Below are 21,372 nucleotides of genomic sequence, written 5' to 3' on the forward strand. Positions count from 1 at the left end.
CTTAAAAAAGGTCAACAACTTTGGCTGGTCCTTGCACATGTTCACTTAATCAAATCTGGCCCTATTTGGAAGAAATTTGGGCACTCCTGTAGGTGTAGAACAGGTATGATGATGATGATGACAATGACAATGTTATGATGATGATGAAGATGAAGAAGAATTCGCTTGGGAAAATATGCAGATAAGGCAACATTGCAAACAAAAAAGTGCACATTAGGAGAAATTTGTACTGAAATGCTAGTGAATTTTCATGTATCTTTAAAAAAAAGAAAATAGCAAGTTGATATGGAAATATGGCAAACTGAACTTATAAATGGGAGAAAATGAGAAACAGAGAGGAAATGACATTTACAGATGTAGATGAGTTTTAGTTCCATTTACATCCTTTCTCCAGCACTCAATAACTGAAACTGCAAGAAAAAGCAGCGGGCAGTGAACCCTCCTGCTTCTTCCCTCATCTCAGTCCTTGGTTAAATACACAGTATTGAATTATTTCTACTTGTGGTCTTATTTTTCAGGCATCTTGACAACGCTTCAGATATTTGACCGGGAGAAGCAGCGAGAGCACCCCATTACTGTGACAGCCACGGACCAGGCGGCCGAGCCCCTCATTGGGATCTGCCAGATCAACGTTGTGGTCTCGGATGTGAATGACAACAGCCCCAGATTTGAAAACACTCATTATGAATGTAATTGCGAATCTTTGGATAGCGTTTCAGTTCCCCCGATTGTGAGCTTACCTGAGGTCTAAGATTTCTTGTGTGGGTTTCTGGTTTGGTTTTCATGTGTCCACCCACACCCCACACCCGCTTCCTACAGATGAATTGTCACTTTTCCCTTTTTAGATTGGTTACTTTACCGTTCATTTAATATCCTGCTTTTCAGCCATAAAGGCTTCTGAGGATAAGCAGCTACATACAAATGCAACAATGCAAATATAAATGATACAAATTCAAAATATTTCAGAAGTTGTTTTTTTTTATAACCCCTCCCCAAACAAACCCATCCATGTCCCTGCCTTAACAAAAATGTTAAAGAGAATACAATAATATTTAAGCAGCATTTTAGCCTTATAAGAGTCCCAGGTGTGGCGGGGGGGGGGGCAAGTGGAGGGGGAGCTGGTGTCCCTGGATGGTTCCAGCAGTTGTTCCCCTCTCTGCTTATTGCAATCTACATACTTAACTCAGGACTATTAGATATAGGGAAGCAATAGCAGAGCAGAATGCTCTGCTACAGGAATAGCAGTGCAATCCAAACCAGCCCTCCTAACCTCTGCTCTTCTCCTCCAGGGGAATAGTGCTGGTGTCCGCCCACTATTGTGTATCTTTCTTCTGCCCCCCAAACCTGTGGGCAGGCAAATGTGCCACTGAACATAAAAACATAAGAAGAGCCTGCAGGAAATAAAATCAGGGCACTTCTTCACCAGCTGCTTTTATTTTTCACAGAAAATCTGCAGAGTGTTGCCTGCAAACAGCGTTGATGGCTTGTAGCATTACTCTGCACCGCTGAGTTAATGAAATGCACTTTCCTAGATTTCCTGAGAGAAGACACGAGTGTTGGGACGAGCTTCCTCCGTGTTGCAGCCCACGACGACGACTACGGCTCCAACGCTTCCATTGCGTATTCTGCAGCCGGTGGGAAAACGAAGTACTTCCAGGTCAATCCTGCTACAGGCTGGGTTTATGTCAACCAACCCTTGTTACAGGTAGGTTGTGAGTTGCCTTTGGTCTGTGGCCAGATGTCAGCTGGCGGCATCTGCAGATGGTAGATAAGAGCAAGATGCCAAATGTGGAGACATGCAGCACCGTGGCTTCCTTTCTCTCCTGGCATAAATTAGTGCCACCCCGATGGCTGCACTTCAGTTGAGAGGGGCTTCCTCCTCCCCCGCCTGCTGAATGAATTATTACTTTAACCATAAAGCCATTCACAGCTGTCATGTCAGACTGATAACTCTTGTTATGCCTTGGTGGGGAAAGAAGCAATAAACAGTTTTGACAGGTCATATCTGGGAGAGTCGGTTTTTAAGTTTACCGTCATTCAAAACCTTCTGAAGTTCTGCAGCAAGGAATCTTAGGAACTTCTGTGAACGGAATGAAATTGTGCTTATGATTACCATGGTAATATTTATTATTTGTACCCCACCCATCTGGCTGGATTTCCCCAGCCACTCTGGGCAGCTTCCAACAAAAATCAAATACATTAAAATATCACACATTAAAAGCTTCCCTAAACATGGCTGCCTTCAGATGTCCTCTAAATGTCTGGTAGTTGTCTATCTCTTTGACATCTGAAGGGAGAGAGTTCCACAGGGCGGGCGCCACTACTGAGAAGGCCCTCTGCCTGGTTCCCTGTAGCTTTGCTTCTCGCAGTGAGGGAACCACCAGAAGGCCCTCGGCGCTGGATCTCTGTGTCCGGGCTGAATGATGGGGGTGGAGACGCTCCTTCAGTAGATTCTTTGGTAAGTAGAAGCTACAGGAGGCCCTAGCAGACAATGCACATTTGGTGGGTTGCCAGAAAAGGATTGGAAAGACAACATTTTACCCACAGGAAGCTCTGGAGTGCTTGTGAGGCTCTAAACAGACAATGGTGGTGGGTTTTGAATCTTTCTCTGCTACAGTAGGAGACTGACAGTTTTACTATAAATGAAGTTGATTTTTCAGGGATGATACACGGAAGTTGTTTATCTCCCATTGACGTCAGTGGGACTGAACTGGAGTACTATTCATTTGACTGACACCTACATCCATAGCATAAAAAGGGCAGTGGGTGGCAGGCACGGCAACTTCAGGGTGGGGGGAGAGTTGTCATCAGCCCCCTCAATATTCTTTAGCATCAAAGGCAGGCTCCTCCTGAGTATGCGAGAGAGAAGGAGCTGCGGCCATTGGAGCTGAATAGTGCTGCGCAAGGCCTCCTTCTACTGATGCCTGCGAAAGGAGCGTGTTCTGCGTGGGTCCACTGCTGATAATCGTCTGCAGGGTGTTGCTGCTCATTCTGCCTTTATAGTTGGTGGGGAAGCCCTTTGTGTGCAGAGAGCCTTTAATTACCTGGTCTCTCAAATCCTCAAGAAGCAAAAGGAGCCCATCACAGTAAATACTGAAGAGCACACAATGCCTGTATCCTGTATGCCTGTGGCAGTAGTGATTGAAAACACACACCGATATCAGGAGCACAACACTCTTACTAGGAACTAGCGAAAAGTTCTGAGCAGGCTTGCGAGAGCTCCAGGATTCCTTTTCATGTGGAACGTTAACCCAGTCTGCAAGCTGGGAAAGTGGAACACAGGAGGCTCCACAGAGACTTAGGTTGCAGTCATATAAACCAGAGGTGTAGAACCTTTTGAAGTCAAAGGGCTGCATTCCATTCTGGGCAACGTCCCGGGGGCCACATGCCGGTGGTGGCAAAAAGTAGGTGGAGCAGTGAATGTTAATATTACAGTACCTTCATACAGTAGACTAGTTTCTACACCCGCTTTCCTCCTTCCATCCAGGGAAGCAAATAGCACATGCCAGCCAGGCAAAAACATTCTGTTGCGGTGCAAAGCAGGATAGGTGAAGGAGTCTGTCATGGGGAGACTTGGAAGGGATAGTCAGAGTGTGGGAATGTTTAGGAGTGTGGATGATGATATATTACTTCATATATCTCATCCCAGCTTGAATTAACAAGCTCCAAACTTAGCAGAGTTACATTCCCTTTTAAAACACAGCGGAAAGCGGTTGCATAGGCTTGCTAAAGCCTCTATAAGAAATATATATTCCTGGTATATTCCCCTTGTTCCCTCTTAAAAGTAAAGACACTACACAGTACTATTTATAAGATATAAAAGAGTTTACTTACAGTCATCCATGAGTTACAGTACAGGCTCAGAGAAGCAGACAGGCTTGGATAAATGTATTTACATGTAGAGGCTAACTCCATAAGGGAGGAAAGCCTCTTTGTGCTCTCTTGGCTGGGAGCCGAGAGAGCATCTTCTCCTAAGATGTTGCTTGTTCACAAGACGATGCAAAAAGAGGAAGATGGGGTCTGCTTCCTGTGGTTTTGTGTAAACCTGCCTAGGTGAAGCCACACCCATCTCCAGTTAGATGGAGGAAGTTGTCTCAGTCCAGGTAAACAGGAAGTTAAGGCTGGAGGACTGAGACACCTTCATGTCCACTCTAGCAATGTTCTGTTTTGACTGCTCTGTGTTTACATCCCACACAGAGGAGACTATAGAGACATACTGGGCCTCATATCTGAGGTTCTCCACCCATGTTACAAGCATTTACCTGGGAGGATATTCCATAAAACCATATAGTGTTTATACTGTACTTCGTGCAAAGAGAGAGAGAGGGGAAAAAATGCTATTTCCACCAAAGGTTTCACTGGAAATAAGAAAAATTGAGGAGTACTTTGGCTCTGTCACTGGCGCTATTTGGAAGATTAAAGTTCTGAGCAGAAATAAAACATGATAGCTGTGATACCGACAAAGCTGAATAGCTTCGATTTTTGTCTTTAAAAAGAATCGCTCCCTGCTGAAGCAATCCTTTTCTTCCCTTGCCCAGAAATCCTTTATAACTCAACAAATCATAGCAATGGATGGAGGGAACAGGAGTAGCAAGGTTGAGCTTAGAGTTACCATCACCAGTGCAAAGAACCAGCCCCCTCAGTGGGAGAGGGACAGCTATGAGGTCGTCATTCCAGAGAATACAACAAGAGATACTTCCATTGTGGTAAGTTGGGTTTTCTTTTTTAAAGGAAACAGTAGTGCAGTATTCTTGTAACTAGCATCTTAAATTATCACGCTGCAAAGAGCCAGTGTGGTGTAGTGGTTAGAGTGTTGAAAACCAGGCTTCAGCTCCCCACTTGACCATGAAGCTCACTGGGTGACCTTAGGCCACTTAGCAACCTTTTGCCATTCAGAGCTGATGCTGCTGGGTTAGATGTACCATTTGTCTAACAGCAGAAAGGGGCATAGTATATTCCCTGATGCTGTTTGACTCCAACTCCCATCTGCATGACCTGTGGTCAGGGATGATGGGAGTTGTATTCCAACAACATCTGGAGGGCCACGCGTTCCTCTTCCTGGTAGAATATTATTTATGCTGGCCTGGTTTAACATGCAAATACATGTCAAGTCACATTAGATATGGTTAAAATCCACAGTGGCCTCTTTTAAGCTTTGTTTGCTTGAGTTTCTTTGTGTACAAAGAACTGCATGTGCTTCTGTAAGCATTTTAAATGTGTATCTTCTGAAAACGATCACGTTCTGCTGAAGCGACCCTTTTCCTTCTCCGGTTTTGAATTGCGCAGACAATTAAAGCCACGTCCCCCCTTGGCGACCCACGTATCACATACAATCTCGAAGAGGGGCTGGTTCCGGAGACCAACATGCCAATCCGATTCTACCTGACTCCCAACAGAGATGATGGTTCTGCATCCATCCTCATAGCTGAGCCTTTGGACTATGAAACCACCAAGTCCTTTTTGTTGAGGGTCCGGGCCCAGAATGTGGCCTCGGTGCCGCTCGCTGCATTCACCACCGTCTACGTTAATGTGACAGGTGGGTAATGTTCTGGTAACGGGGACAAAATGCCAAGAGCATGCCACTTACTGAGCAGAGCCCCTTTCATTCCTGCTTCTGATTGCACTGTCCCAAGTACAGGAACGCCACCTTGGGTGTGCTAGAAGGTAGATTGCTGATGTAGACAGGTTTTGGTGGGTACTTGCTAGCTGTGGAACTCCCTTCCAACGAACAATGCTAAGTTGCCGTGACGCTCAGCTTCCATTCTCCTCAATATGCCACAGCTGGGTGTTGTGTAAGTAAACCCCAGGCTCATGCGCTCTCCCTGGACCCAACCCTCATGCCCTTCCCCACTTCCTCTTTCTCGGCAAACCCTAGTTTGCGATCACATCTGTACAGGAAAGCTGTTGTCAGTGCAAAGCAGCACAGGCAGCAGCATTCAAACCACAGTTTCCAGCTCTTGTTTGCAGACAAAACACAGTCTGGGTAAACCATACTTTGTCCGGTTCACATGTAATGGAAAACTCTGTTTTACTGTGAAAAAGGAAGTGGGGGAGGCTGTGGGTGCAGGGAAGATTTGCATAAGCCTATGGCACCTTCCCAGTCCTCCAAACCATTGGGCATAAGACCCTGGGTCTCAAGGCACTCTGGCTTGCGAGACCCCCTGGATAAAGCAATATAATTTTTAAAACCCCTTAAGTATATAAATGGTTATATTACATGGGCTGACTGCTTGAATTCTAAATACGTTCTTAGATGTCAACGACAACGTCCCTTTCTTCACCTCCTCAATTTACGAAGCTTCTGTAACGGAAGGAACAGAGGTCGGGACTTTGGTTTTCCAAGTCTCTGCCACTGACCTCGACCTGGGCCAGAATGGTGAGGTAAGCCAGAACTTGCAAGATTCAGCATCAGACAACAGCGGAGTCTCTTTGCACAGCTTTTCTCAGTTTGGAACAACAGCCAAGCACAGCTCCCTGACAGGTGTAACTGTATCTGGGGACGGGTGGGCCAGTTTATTTCCAGCTTTTGCATGGGTTCATCCATCTACATCTTCTATCCCATTTCTGCATTAATCCATGATATCTTTTTAATGAAGATTTATATCCTATATAAAATAAGTATCTCTTTATCACCTCAATGCGTGAAATTCTAAACACACGTAATCCTAAAATACATTTTGGGGGGGGGGGGGAACGGGACGGGGGGAGTTAAATGTATTGCAGAATTTAGAGAATAATTACATCCCAAACTACATTCCTGTCCACATATTAGTCTGCAAGGTGCTAATTAGGTCCATTGGCATTAAAAATGCAGACTGAATGAAATTCTATTTTGTCTGTCCCTGTATGAGACAGGCACGCATTGTGTTCACACATTATGTTTTCCTGTGTGCGCTCGGAACATCCTAGGTGTGCACCTAAAAATACAAAGTGTGAAATAGCTTTAGAAGCCCATCACATCGAGCACTCGGAGACTAAATGCAAAACTTGCCAGTGACAGTACTTGATGGCCTATGGCTGCAGTGAGGGGTAGCTGATACCAGCCTTGGTTCAAGACTCACTGTGGGTGTATTGCTTGGTATTCTTTAAGAGCATAAGGTGGTGCACTCATCTCCCCTTGCTTTTGAGGTCAAGTGCATGGAAACGCTTGGGCTAGGGTGTTTGTGTACATACATGTGCTCTGTCAGGTATATTTTGCTTACCCAGGATGTGTCCAATGTAAAGACGTGTCCATTGTAGCCCTTCTCTCCCTCAACCTTCCAGATCACTTATTCTCTGCTACCTGACCGCAGCGGCGACTACACGTTCTTCCGCTTGGATTCGAAAACGGGTTCCATCTATACCGCCTCCGTGTTTGACAGGGAAAAGAAGGCGTCGTACCTCTTGGAAGTCAAGTCCACGGATGGCTCAGAATCAGCTCGCCCCGGAAAGCACGGCCAGCCAAATACCGGTGAGGTGTAGTGGTGGAAACAGTTGCGGAATCCATTTTTCTTTTTGTTACTCGTTTCTCTGAAAGAGGTTTTGGCACTGAAGCAACACCTCGGCCGCCCTGACTGATGATTTTTGACAGAGGAGAAATACAGTTTTGCTGGTTCTTCTTGCCCTGTCTGTGGCACCATTGGACATGGTGTTCTTCTGGAGCGACTCAAGGAGGTCCTGTACTATGGGGGCCCCACTCCTAGGGCGGCTGCCAGAAAGTAGGACAAGGAGATGGTTGCTTGGCTCCCTGGTTTTTGAGCCTCAACCCAAATTGAACAGGAAAACAACTTAGTTATCTGTAAAGCTCTATAAGGCTTAGGCCCTGGCTACCTGTATTCTCCCATGCAAACCTGCTTGGACTCTGATATCTTTGAGGGAGGCCCTTCTCTCAGTCCTCTCCCCTCGGAGGGGGAGGGGGAGAAGGCCTTCTTGATGGCTGCTCCGACTTTGGAACTCCCTTCTTAGAGAATCTAGACTGGTTCCATCATTCTCCTTCCGATGGCAAGTGACGACCGTTAATTCCAACAGGCTTTTTTGGGGGGGAATTGACTGTTTTGAAAAGAGAGTCCTTTTAAATAGAGCTGTGCTGCTTTCATTATCTGAATTTTAATAGATGTGCTTTTAATTCTATTAGAGTTTAATTGCTTTTAAACAATCGCCTTTTTATGGTTTTTTAGCTTTCTGGATTTATTCCATGTGGTTTTCATTTGAGTAAGCCACCTTGAGTGCCCGGTCTGGGAGATAGGTTGGATATAAATAAATAAACAAATTATAATATAATCACCGGTGAACTTAGCTGTTCTGAAGCAAAGGGCTAAAAACCCGCACTATCAACTTTCAGGATAGGAAAGCAATGACAAAACATTTACAGTTCCTGTATTAGGCACCCGTTATTCACATGTTATCTGCTTAAACAAATGGGATGTGACATTCATGTGATATCCTAGTGCTTTTTTTTTTTTTTGAGTAATGTTGGTATTTTAAATTGTCCACAACCCTAAGGCTCCGTTGCTGTATTGTCTGCGATATTCGTCTTCATTTAACGTGAGGCGAGACAGTTTCAGGAATTGCAGCTGACAGAAGTGGCACAGCTGAGTATTTTAATCTCTTGTTCCTCATCTCTCCAGACACCGCCTACGTGCGCATCTTTATCAGCGACGTCAACGACAACAAGCCCATATTCACCAAGAGCGTCTATGAAGTTAACGTGGAGGAAGACCAAGACGTGGGATCAACTGTCACCACCGTCAGCGCTAATGATGAAGACGAAGGTAAAAGCTTCGGGATTCCCGGTGGCAGCACCTGAAATATTAATGAGTTAATTTTCCCGGAGTGTCGGCAGCTCCAGGAAGGGGAGAACGGGTCTTTTATCTCTCAACGTTTCGTTTTGAGCTTGACAGATGCTGAGCATCTCCCTTTACGAAGCCCCCGCAAGGCCTTGGGGCAAATAATTATTTACTTTAGGCACATTAAACAAAGTTAGGTCTGGGGAAGGATGACTTCGGGTTTGCCATATGGGAGTGCACATCTCGGATACAGGAAAGAGAGCAAGGAAGCTGTGGGAACATCAGGCAGGGCCCTTGAGCTACAGTGTAGTGATTAGATCTACTTTTCCGCAGTAAGCGATTTGCTTCCGAATGCTGCCCTTATGGCAGGGTACCTTCCAGATGTTGTTGGACTACAAGTCCCATCAACGCCTGCCAGCATGCCCAACAGTCAGGCATGATGGGTGTTGCCGTTCACTAACACCCTGAGGGGAAGCGCATTGGCTACCCCTGCAGTGTCTCATCGTCATCTTCACCATCATCACGATCCTGGTTTTACAGAAAGCATATTTTCCATTTCCCCACTTTTAGGAACTAATGCAAAGCTAAGGTACCAGATAACAGCCGGAAACACCGGAGGAGCGTTTGATGTTGAACCAGAAACAGGAGTCGTCTTCATTGCACAGTCACTAGATTACGAAGAAGCCCAGTTGTATGAACTCCACCTGTTGGCTTCTGATGGAAAATGGGAGGATTACGCCATTGTAATCATCAATGTCGTGAATAAAAACGACGAAGCTCCTGTTTTCTCTCTCAATGAATATTACGGGAGCGTGATTGAGGAACTGGATGGCCTTCCGGTCTTCGTTCTTCAGGTATATTGGGAATGGCTCATCCAAATAATAGTGAGCGGATCCAGTGCACCAAGAGGTGGTGTGACACCCCCCCCCCCACTTAGTTGCTCATGTTCCAGGTGCAGAAGCCAGTGCCTTAATACCTGTGTATACCAGGCTTCAACTCTTCGGTTACTCCTCCTTGGAGTGCACAGGATGCCTGGTTGTGATGCAGCAGTTCACAAACTGGGCTCAACCAAGGACCTCATGGTGTCTTATAGTTGTGTTTTCAATGATGTTTGGTATTTTGAATTGATAGCTGCTTTGAAAATAGGTGGGATAAAGTTTTTTTTAAAAATAAAAAGAAGTAAACTTTTATCTCGCCTGCTTTCCAAGGAACTCAAGGTGGCTATCAAGTCAAAGTACCTAAACAATATTGAAAATACAAAACAATTCCCAAGTTAAGTCAATGATAAAAGCCACAAAAATAAACCAAAATCCCCTGTCCCCAGGGCTGGGAGTCCTGTGGGCTTGCAGATGTGGACCACCAGCTCCCATCAGCCCCAGGCAGCATGGTCAATGGGCAGGGGTGATGGAAGTTGTAGTCCAACAACTTTGAGAGGGTCCGAGGTTCCCATCTCTGATACAAGGTGATGCATAGACCAGCCTGTGGTGCTGCTAGAAACTGCAACCCAAAAGTGATTCGTGGCTTGCTTAACATGGCTTCCTCCAGTAGTAAACCAGCCCTTAGTCGGCCTGTTTGTTGGTGGCAATTTGGTTGGGGTTCTCAGCTGTGCACCTGGGGTTTGCTGTTTCCAGTACAGAAGGGTAGGATGATGGCCAATTTCTTCTTCAGCCAACAGATAAATCTGGACATTTGCACAGGTTGCACCTTAACAAACTGATTCCATTGATGTGTACGGATTCCATTCTTGCCAATTTCCTAAATCTAAAACTTGAATCAGGTTGTTTTGTGACGATAATGTGGCTCTGATTCTCACCACCTTAGATATGCTGGTGCTCCACATGCAGTCTGAATGCCAGATGCTTATTTAGGATAATAGCTTCAGTTTGAAAGATGCTGCTGCCAGCATTTGATAAGGATACTGTTTTCAGCCTATACATAGTACATCGTTTTTATTTGTTGTTCCGTGTTGATATACGATGCTGAATTTATGATCTGTAGTTACTTGATCTATGCATCTTAAACTTTGTTCTCCATAGGTTGTAGCAAATGATCCGGATAGCATCTTGGATGGAGGTGATCTGAGATACTCCTTGCATGGACATGGGGCAGATGATGTATTTGCTATCGATGAGAACACAGGCAGCATTTATTCCCAGAAAATGTTAGACCGCGAAGAGCGAGCCCTTTGGAGATTTGTTGTGCTGGCAACGGATGAAGGAGGAGAAGGGCTTACTGGCTTTGCAGATGTGATTATAAACATCTGGGATATAAACGATAATGCCCCCGTGTTCACCTGCATGCCCAGTGACTGCAACGGGAGTGTCTTTGAAAGCTCACCTGAAGACACGTTCGTCATGGAGATGACAGCTGTAGACTTGGATGACCCGAACGTGGGTCTCAATGCAATTTTGACTTACCGTATAATTGAGAGTGTGAAAAATGACTTGGATATGGACTTGTTCAAAATCAATCCCAGTACTGGCAACATCTATGTGGCGGGAGGGATGTTGGACAGAGAAAAGATGGAAAAATATTTCCTTACCGTTGAAGCAAAAGATGGTGGAGGACTGGCAGGGACAGGCACAGCAACCATCTGGGTTGCAGATGTAAACGATCATATCCCTAACTTCACGCAGGAAGTCTGGCATACTGTAATCCCCGAAACCATCGCCATCAACTCAGAGGTTCTGGAAGTGTCGGCAACTGATGAAGACAGCGGGGAAAATGCTCACTTGACATTCAGCATTATTGCTGGGGATCCAGAACAGAAGTTTTACATTGAAAGCCACAAGGAAGGCCACCACGCTACCATCAGGCTGAAAAAGGCCTTGGATTACGAGCAAATCCACGAAAGGTGGTTCAACCTTACAATCAAGGTGGAAGACCTAGATTTCTCCAGCACTGCCTTTTGCTTGATCGAAGTAGAAGACCGTAACGACCACAAGCCGGTTTTCAGTACTCAGTTTGTCCAGCTGAGCCCTTTCTTTGAAAACATACCAGTGGGAACCACCATAATCACCGTGACGGCCACGGACGAGGATTCTGGTTTGAATGGGGATACTGAATATTCCATCCAGGTGGATTCTGATCCAGCCGGACAATTTGCGATAGACCAGGATGGCCACGTGACCGTGGCCAAACCGCTGGATCGCGAGGTCATTCAGGAGTACCGTCTAATAATACAGGCTTCTGATCAAGGCCTACCTGCCCAAACAGGAAGTGTTACGGTATCGGTTGACTTACTGGATGTCAATGACAATGGGCCAAGGTTTGAGGCCCCATATATGCCTGTGGTCTGGGAAAATATGCCAGGGCCTCAGCTGGTTTCCATGAGCCCTGCGTCTCCTCTCCTTTGGGCTTTTGACCCAGACAGTGATGAGAATGGGCCACCTTTTATGTTTTTCTTGCCACCAGATTATCAGAATTCTTTGGATTTCTCTCTTACCGACAATGGAAATAATACTGCAACGATCACTGCTCTGAGGTCCTTTGACAGAGAGAAGCAGAAGCTGTTCCATCTCCCCATTATTATAACCGATAGTGGGAGTCCCCCTGTGAGTTCCACAAACATACTGACCATAACTATTGGTGACGAAAATGACAACAGCCATGAAGCTGGCCATAAAGTGATCTATGTTTATGTACACAGAGGTGGGTATCGCATAAACTGTGGGCGTGTTTGTACAGCCGTCTTGACGTGCTTTAATTGTCATCTCTCCTGTAGTCAGAGGAGCTTAAACAGAGAGCCAGTTTACACTAGGGCTGGTCAGAAATGACCATGAGGAATTCAGAAACATTTTACCCAGCTTGAAATTTGCAGTTTGAACCCCCCCTCTTTTTCTTTTCAGAGAGAGTGGAGTGGAGTGGAGAATCAGATCTCCAACAGGATAAGTGGACACCATTTTTATGTGCATTTTTGGAAAAATAAAAATGGCTTCCACAATGAAAAAGGACTTTGCCACTCACTGGGACTGCCATTATAGCAGTTTGATCACATACGTGCAGGTCAAAGCTTGGTAGGCATTGGGTGGGGTAGGTAGGAATCGCACTTCCTCCTCAGCATAGGCTAATGGGTGACATATTAGCTGACTGTTTCAGATTATTAACCAGGCATGGAATGATTGGTCCAAACTAGCTGAATGACTGTGGCCAAATGAAAATTTCAACTTGTGGGTCATCCTTGCTAAGAACTTGTGAATGGGTGGATGGATGGGGAGAATGAGAAAGATAAGTGACTGACTGAAACAGACTTATATCATGAAGGGTGAGAGATAGATGGGGAAATTGAAAATGTCCCGGTGGTGCAGATTTGAGTTACAGCAAGCAAGCTGCTTCTCCTCACCACAGTAGGTACTATTAAAAGAACAACTGTTTTTCAATGACTGTTTCTGACCTGGAAAGGGATTTGATTCCTCTTTCCATCTAAGGAAAGATTCTGTTAGTTGCAGCCATGATGCTTCTCCCTATAAATCCTAAACCGAAGAGATGGAAAACATTCTGCACATGCTCAATGTGAAATGGCAAATATTTTATATATTTCATTTCTTTAAAAGGCCCTTTGTAGCAATTTGCAAGGCAGCACGCAAACCCCATGTGCGATCAGCTAAAGCAGGTACCCCAAACTTGGCCCTCCAGATGTTTTGGGACTACAATTCCCATAATCCCTGACCACTGGTCCTGTTATGATGGGAGTTGTAGTCCCAAAACATCTGGAGGGCCAGGTTTGGGGGTGCCTGAACTAAAGGGAGGAGCAGGGGAGTAACACTCCAAACGCTTACTTCATTTTTTAAAAAGTGAACATTGTGTCGATGGCAAAGATCTGCAGCGTGTCTGTTCAGAAATAAATGCAGTTCAATCCGACTGGGCTTCCTCCCAAGCAAGCAAGGTGATTCAGAATAACGAAATAATGTCACCCTGCATGCATTTGATATTGCAAAGTAATTTGTGCAGTCTGCAGGCAGAAGCGGTTGTCCTGAACACAGGTTACAGAGAACTGCCTCCTCCTGTGTTGCCTAGGCAATCAGACAAAGCAAGCTGCTAGCTTTCATATTACTTTTGTCCTCATTAGCCAGTTCCCTCAGGCAAGGACTCTTCCGTGGCCTTTCCTCCACTTTTTTTTTCCTGATTAGAACCAGCGAAACAGCAGGGGATTTCCTAAACAACATGGAATCAAGTTTGGCAAATCCATAGGAATGCTTTCCCTCTAATTAGAATCTCCAGTGCTAACTTCTACTCTTGAGTTTCCCCATTGAAATGAATGGCCACAGCTCATTTAGGCCTGTTAACGCCACTTTAAAACAAGCTTCTAGTGCTTCTAGTGCAGTTTTGCATTCTGGTCCGCGCAGAGAAAGAGGCAAGTGAGCAACTTGCTCAGAGGCAGGTTGGGAGGGGAACTGGGGCCTTTTAAGCCTCTTGTCTCCAGATGCCCCTCCTCCAGGCTCCACCCCCTTGCGGAGAACTACAGAGCTTTAAAGGGCCAACCATCTGTCCTGAAGACAGGTGCTCCTCCTTCACCCCATTGCCCCCCTCCTGGTATGCTCCCTGCCCTGCCAGGCTGGTGACGTGTGCTGGGAGGCATCTGGTTCTTTGTGCTTAGCGGGAGGTTTCTGTGAGGGTCTCAGGCACTAGGCCCCCACAGCTTGAGAGGTTCCTGCCCAGCTGCTTCAGGCGCACTTGTTATCCCTATATTATGCAGTCAGCTCTGAGCCCTGCTCCCCTTCTGTTGTCCATGCAACCTCTGACTTTGGATCTTCTTCTTCTTCTTCTTCTTCTTCTTCTTCTTCTTCTTCTTCTTCTTCTTCTTCTTCTTCTTCTTCTTCCTTCGGTGATCACTCATAGCCGAGTAAGATTGTCTTCCATAAACATGGTTTTAACAGTTGAGTCCGTAAGTGACTGTGGAGACCAATTCTGGAATCATAGAATCATAGAGTTGGAAGAGACCACAAGGGCCATCCAGTCCAACCCCCTGCCAAGCAGGAAACACCATCAAAGCATTCCTGACAGATGGCTGTCAAGCCTCTGCTTAAAGACCTCCAAAGAAGGAGACTCCACCACACTCCTTGGTAGCAAATTCCACTGCTGAACAGCTCTCACTGTCAGGATCCACACTGGATCCATATGTCTTTCCACAGTGGGGACATAGGTTTCCAGGTGGGAGCTGATCACAGTCTGGAACACTAGATTCAAGGGCCATGAAGTGCAGACAAATGGAAAAGGTTGTGTGGCAGTGGCTGGTCAAATCTCAGAGATGGGGAGAATGAGGCGTATAGTAAAAATACAAATTGGGATTTTGCTGAGATGGACCAAGTTGCTATCTACTCCAGCTAGCATCTCTTCTCCTAGGATTTGGGCTGAGGTCTTCCCCTGCTCCTGTTCCCAGAGCCTTTTAAACTGGAGAAAGCAGGGACAGGACCTGGGATGGTACGCAGAGCCGTTGCTATAGAGCTGCACTCTTCTTTGTTGCTTTACTTTCTTCCACTAGTTGCATTTGAGGGACAAAACCCACAAATGCAAATGTTCTCTCTCTCTTTTTGCAATATATTCAAGCATTAGAAATTAGCTTTATCTGGGGAAGAGTTTTGAGTTAGATCTGCACAGAAATCTTATTTTATTTAATTTAAGACCAGAGCGTGCCCAATCCTATATATGCAGTGTTTGTGAACGAGCTTCCCAGCTGCACTTACATGAAAGATCAGAGTACTTGCTACTGCATTACTTGAAACGTCTTGGATCATAACCTTTGTGAAAGCCAAGCAGCAATAAAAGTGACAAATGCAGCAATAAATGCTCTGGGTTATCAAGCTCCTCGGAAAAAAGGGGTAAAAATTAATGCAGATTTATTATAATTTATCTCAACAGGAAAATGGTCGACAACGGTGCTTGGGGAGGTGTTTGCACCCGACCAGGATGACTGGGACAATAAAACATTTGTCTCTGAAGGAAAAATGCACAAGTGAGGATTGTATTTGTGTCAAGCAGAGCAATATTTAATATTTATGCTTCTGTAATTATTTTCTTACGTTTTGTTATGTGTGCTTTGTATATATAAAGCCTGGATTATTGCTTGGTACGGAGATGGCAATCTCTTAAACTTGCATTTGCCATTTATTGCGGGTTACAATTGGGACAATCTGTCGCGTCACTGATGCAGCCGCGTTTGCGCCATGAAATACTGAGACCCCCTTTACCAATGGTGTGAAGCAGGATTAATGCAGAGTACCATATGTATAGCACCCCAACATTTTGCACGGCAGTTGTGTCCCTTCCCCCCCCCCCCACACATCAAGGCTGGCAGAAGTGTGAATGACAAATGTGCATCCTTCAACACTCAAATAATACATGCTTGATCCCAATGAATGTCCTTGAGTGTTTAAGAAGGCATGTTGGCCCTCTGCCGGAAGCTAGGTTTGACATCAGCAGGGCATCGGCTGAGGACCACCTCCCAGGAAAAGGCCCGTTGTCAGCCCCCTGGAAGCCCTGTTGGTGCTATTCCTTCTCCTGGCTCTTGCCTGCTGTCTCTGAATTTGCATGTGGTGACAGCAACCTCTTTCCCCTTTGCTCACCCCTTCTTGGCCAGGGACGGGGTCCTTCGGAGCAACTAGCCAGTGGGCAAAAGTAGGAAGAGCAAGGAAGGTAAATGTTACCTTTGTAAAGGGGGCCAGTTTCTGTATACACTCTAAACTCTCTCTCTCTCTCTCTCCTGCCCCCAGTCCTTCATTCAGGGACATGAGAGGCATTATCAGAATTCAAGGACAAATTCCGGCCAGGCACAAACACTCAAGGAAGGGTGCAAGCAAGGGTTAGTGAGGGGTGTAATGTAGGCCAGAAAAAGAGGCATTGAGGGCCACATTGGACTCCTGAGGTTCCCCCGTCTTCCCCTGGGCAGTGGACCTGTGGATGTTATGTAATTTGGGTGTGTGGATGATATGTTAATGTATAAGCTACATTGAGGAAGTAGAGTTTCTCCTCCATCCAGTTGCCTCTGCAGGAGTAATCCTTGTCATGAAGACATTTACATCAGAATTGGCCACTGCTGAGTCACAGAGAGGATATGGAAGCAAAATCAGGTGTAGGGAGGCTCACCTTCCACTTAAATCTTCCTGTGTTAACAAGAACCAGAGAATGCAGCTAAATAAACGCCCCAATAATGTTTAAATAAACTTGGCCCGGGTGAAAATGGTGCTCCTTGAGAATGAAGCGTGTTGCCCATGAGACGTTTTACTGATTGCAGAGCATGAGTGTGTGTTTTGTGGTTCAAGATCTTTCAGGTTGAATCAAAGGACTGGCTCTCTGCTTATGGTGGATAATGCACCTCAGGGAACATACGAGTTTAAAATCAGAGTGTCAGATGGAATCTGGCCTGACGTCCTTGCAACTGTGCAGATACATGTCAAAGAGATAGAAAACGAAGCCATTCGGAACTCGGCGACCGTACGCCTGGCAGGTTAGTTTTGTTTCGTCCGCTGAGTTTTGATTCCCATCGTGCGTAGAAACATCTCACCTCTTACTGATATCAGGGGGCTGAATTCTATTGGCAGAACAGCCTAGTCTGCTGGTGGTTTTTTTAAATAAAAAAAACTTGAGACACATTGATCATAGGTTTAAGGAAGCTGCCTTGCACCAAACAGGGTAAAGGACCTTATTTAGATAGACAGAAAAAAACCATATTTCCTCCTGGGGTCCACATGCCAGGGGTGGGCAGGGCGTGAGGTGAAGCAACAAATGTCACTTTTTTGCTTTTGCACAGTAGACTATTTGCTATAAGCACTCACTCACTCACTCACCCCCCTCTGTCCTTCATCCAGGCCAGGAGAAAAGGCCAAGGAGGGAGGGTTGGCAAGGGGTGTGGCCTGGGGAAAGGGGGCGTGGCTGGGAGAGACTCCAGTATGAAACCCCCCAGAGAGCTGCTGCCAGTTAGTGCATGCAGTACTAAGCTAGGTGGTGTGACTCGGCATAAGGCAGCTTCCTATGTCCCTAGATGTGAAATGGACATTAGCCAGGTTGCAGTGGAAGCCAGTGAGAGAGCCAGTATGGTGTAATGGTTAGAGCACTAGGCTATGAGCAAGGTTCAAGTCTCCAGGTTGACCCTTTAACGTAACCTGTAAGGATAAAATGGGGCTTGGAGGAACCATGGACGTTGCCACGAGTTCCTTGGGAGAAGGGAAGGAATTGTAAAAATAGCTTTAAATGTAGTTGGTTTTATGATACATTTTTATTCTTTTATTGTCCCGTTTTCTGAGGATTGTTTTTATGTGCACTGTTTAGAAATGGAAATAAGTGTGTGTGTGTGTGTGTGTGTGTGTGTGTGTGTGTGTCAAATAAACAAACAAACAAACAAACATGAAGTAGTTGACTGCATGTCCTGAGACTCTTAGATCAATAAGCTGGTTTTGTTTTTAAACCACCCATCTTCATATCAGACATGACTGCAGAAGAGTTCATAAGGAAGGATGAGCCTGAGGAGAGCAGGCATGACAAGTTTAAGGATCTTCTGGCAGGCATCTTCTCGGTCCGCCTTGAGGACATCGTTGTTTTCAGCGTGACAAATATAGACGGGAGACAGACCGACGTGAGATTTGTGGTTCAAAACGGCTCCTCCTATTACAGGCCAGAGAAACTGCTGGGGCAGGTAGCTGCCTTCAAAAGCAAGGTGAGACTGCAACTTGTCTGCCGTCTGGGCTGATGTGATGTTGGCTGATGTGCAAGTCCTTTCAGGGCTCAAGGCAGAATCCCATCGACTCCAGAGGAAACGTATCGCAACCTGTCACGGGGTGAAAGGCTTGTCGATGGAGCAAACATTATTTTTGGAGTGTAGGTAGGAAGCTGCCTTGTTCCAGCTCAGACAATTAGTCCATGTAGGGATTGGAAGCTTACGGCCCTCCAGACAGTGTTAGAAAGCAGCTCCCAACACCCCTGACCACTGGCCATGCTGGCTGGGGTTGGTGGGAGTGGAGATGCCAGGGATTGAAACCAGGGCTTTTCTGCATGTGCTCTAATGCAACTGTGGCCTTTCCAAAAGTCACATGTAAGATGGAACCAGCTTGTTTTTGTTTTTTTTGTTGCTCCAGAGGAGAGGCCTCTGGTATGCAGGCTGAGACCCTACCTGCCTGCAGACTGTCTCGCCAGAGTGGTGCATGCTCTAGTTATCTCCCGCTTTGACTACTACAATGTGCTCTACATGGGGCTACCTTTGAAGGTGACCTGAAAACTACAACTTATACAGAATATGGCAGCTGGACTGGTGACTGGGACCATATAACACCGGTCGTGAAAGACCTACATTGGCTCCCAGTATGTTTCCGAGCACAATTCAAAGTGTTGGTGCTTACCTTTAAAGCCCTAAACGGCGTCGGCCCAGTATACCTGAAGGAGCATCTCCACCCTCATCGTTCTACCCGGACACTGAGGTCCAGTGCCGAGGGAACCAGGCAGAGGGCCTTCTCATTAGTGGAGCCCGCCCTGTGGAACGCCCTCCCATCAGATGTCAAGGAAATAAACAACTATCTGATTTATAGAAGGAAACCCTGTTTAGGGAAGTTTTTATTGTTCGATGTTTTATTGTGTTTTTAATATTCTGTTGGGAGCTGCCCAGAGTGGCTGGGGAAACCCAGCCAGATAGTATAAATTATGATGATGATGATGATGATGATGATTACCATTAGATTCAAATTACAAGAAAGGAGATTCCGACTAAACCTTAGGAAGAACATTCTGACAGTAAGAGCCATTAGACAGTGGATTGCACTCCCCCCGGAAGATGGCAGATTTTCCTTCACTGGAAGTTTTAAACCAGGGGTCAGATGACCATCTGTCGGGTCTTCTTTAGCTGCATCTCCTGCACTGAAGGGCGTTGGGTGGATGGGGCCCTTCCAGCTCTACAAACCTATGATTCTAAGTGTTGCAATCAGAACGATGAAGACATGTGTTCAGTGTGACCACAAACGTTTATGTTGTAGACGCAGAAAACTGACTGGGAGGATTGGGAAGCCCTTTTTGCTAAGCAGTGTGGCGGCTGTTTGTCCCTTTAGATCCAGCTGGCTTTAGGCGTGAACGTTTCTCAGGTTGATGTGGATGAATGCCACAGGACAGACTGCAGCGGCAGCAGCGGGTGCGTGAACTACATCACGGTGAGTGACATCCCCACAGTGATGGACACCGGAAGTGTGTCACTTGTCTCCATAACAACCAGCGCCAGCGCCGTCTGCACCTGTGCAGCTAGAGAGAGAGTCCACCGGTCTTGTAGCTCCTACTCTCACAACCCCTGTTTCAATGGAGGAACTTGCATTGACATGCTGAATGGTTACAGGTGAGAAAAGACTCTGTTTCGCACATTCCCCCACCCCTCTTGTGTTCCTCTTATAAGAAGTCAAGCTATAAAACGACTGTGTTAAAAAGGGAGGGGGGGAATGCATGGACCTTTTGAGAGGTCCTTGTCTTTCTTTCTTTCTTTCTTTCTTTCTTTCTTTCTTTCTTTCTTTCTTTCTTTCTTTCTTTCAACTTTATTGAACATTTTTAAAACAATTGCCTAACAACATAAAGTGTTGCCTTCCGAGACAAATGCATGTATGGGATGTTCAGCCTTGTATGCAGTCCATCCACATGGCATCAAAACAAAGCTGGGAAACCTTTTACATTTCAGATTAAGCTCACCCCCACGGGGTATACTTAAATCTAAAGTGCTTAAGATAATTTCTCCATCGTGGCTGCTGTGACTGAGATGGGAGGGAGACTACTGTACTATTGTTAATAAATTATATAAAATCATACAAATCCTTGTTCTTTAAGCCTTCAGTCCTCTCCACCTCCTTCCCTACCTCCTTCCTCTGTTGTCTGCCTTGTTTCTGTTTTTAGATTGTAAGTCCCTCAGGGCAGGGACCTGCCTTGTCATTCTTTGCAAAGTGCCATGTACATGTGAATAGTAATAATGAATGCTTTATAAATAAAGGTTTACTCTTTTACTTTTGTTTGTTTCAGGTGCCATTGTTCTGCTTCATTTCATGGACCAGATTGCCAGCAGACAAAGCACAGTTTCCATGGAAATGGCTATGCCTGGTTCCGCCCCATCAGACCTTGCTTTGATAGCTCCCTCTCCCTCGAGTTTATTACCGATGTTCCAGATGGGCTTTTGCTATACAATGGCCCCCTGTCAGATTCGGGACCTGGTAACTCAGAAAACTTCATTGCAATAGGTATTTGCATTTGATTGGTGGAACCTCACATTGCCCACAGAAACACACAATTACAAGGGTTGTGGGGAGATCATCGTGACAGTCTCAAGTGATGTTGCTCATCTGTTTATCACAGCTATTTAGTTCATTCAGACAGGCAGATTGTATGATGGTAAAGTGTTGAGATTTTTTTATTTATTAACTACATTTATATAGTTAATATTTATATATATTTATTTATTAACTACATTTATATAATGGGACATTGGTGGCGCTGTGGGTTAAACCACGGAGCCTAGGTCTTGCTGATCAGAAGGGCGGCGGTTCGAATCCCCGCAGCGGGGTGAGCTCCCGTTGCTCGGTCGCAGCTCTTGCCCACCTAGCAGTTTGAAAGCACGTCAAAGTACAAGTAGATAAATAAGTACTGCTCCAGCGGGAAG

At 45.7% G+C, this 21,372-nt stretch overlaps 1 protein-coding gene across 1 annotated transcript in view; it reads left to right on the forward strand.

Annotated features, from left to right (window-relative positions):
- LOC117051056 (neural-cadherin-like) overlaps positions 1–20,967 on the forward strand; it is a 187,689-nt gene extending 166,722 nt beyond the window's left edge. The window contains exons 10-23 of the mRNA XM_033157107.1: positions 519–689; positions 1,533–1,705; positions 4,539–4,706; positions 5,287–5,536; positions 6,254–6,381; positions 7,264–7,450; positions 8,607–8,750; positions 9,336–9,619; positions 10,802–12,416; positions 15,624–15,717; positions 17,024–17,208; positions 18,185–18,414; positions 19,793–20,070; positions 20,739–20,967. Of these exons, the coding sequence (XP_033012998.1) occupies positions 519–689; positions 1,533–1,705; positions 4,539–4,706; positions 5,287–5,536; positions 6,254–6,381; positions 7,264–7,450; positions 8,607–8,750; positions 9,336–9,619; positions 10,802–12,416; positions 15,624–15,717; positions 17,024–17,208; positions 18,185–18,414; positions 19,793–20,070; positions 20,739–20,967 (4,136 nt within the window). The remainder of the gene's footprint in view (positions 1–518; positions 690–1,532; positions 1,706–4,538; positions 4,707–5,286; positions 5,537–6,253; positions 6,382–7,263; positions 7,451–8,606; positions 8,751–9,335; positions 9,620–10,801; positions 12,417–15,623; positions 15,718–17,023; positions 17,209–18,184; positions 18,415–19,792; positions 20,071–20,738) is intronic.
- Positions 20,968–21,372: the final 405 nt, after the last annotated feature.

This window comes from Lacerta agilis, chromosome 8 (genome assembly GCF_009819535.1).
Source record: "Lacerta agilis isolate rLacAgi1 chromosome 8, rLacAgi1.pri, whole genome shotgun sequence".
NCBI lineage: Eukaryota > Metazoa > Chordata > Lepidosauria > Squamata > Lacertidae > Lacerta > Lacerta agilis.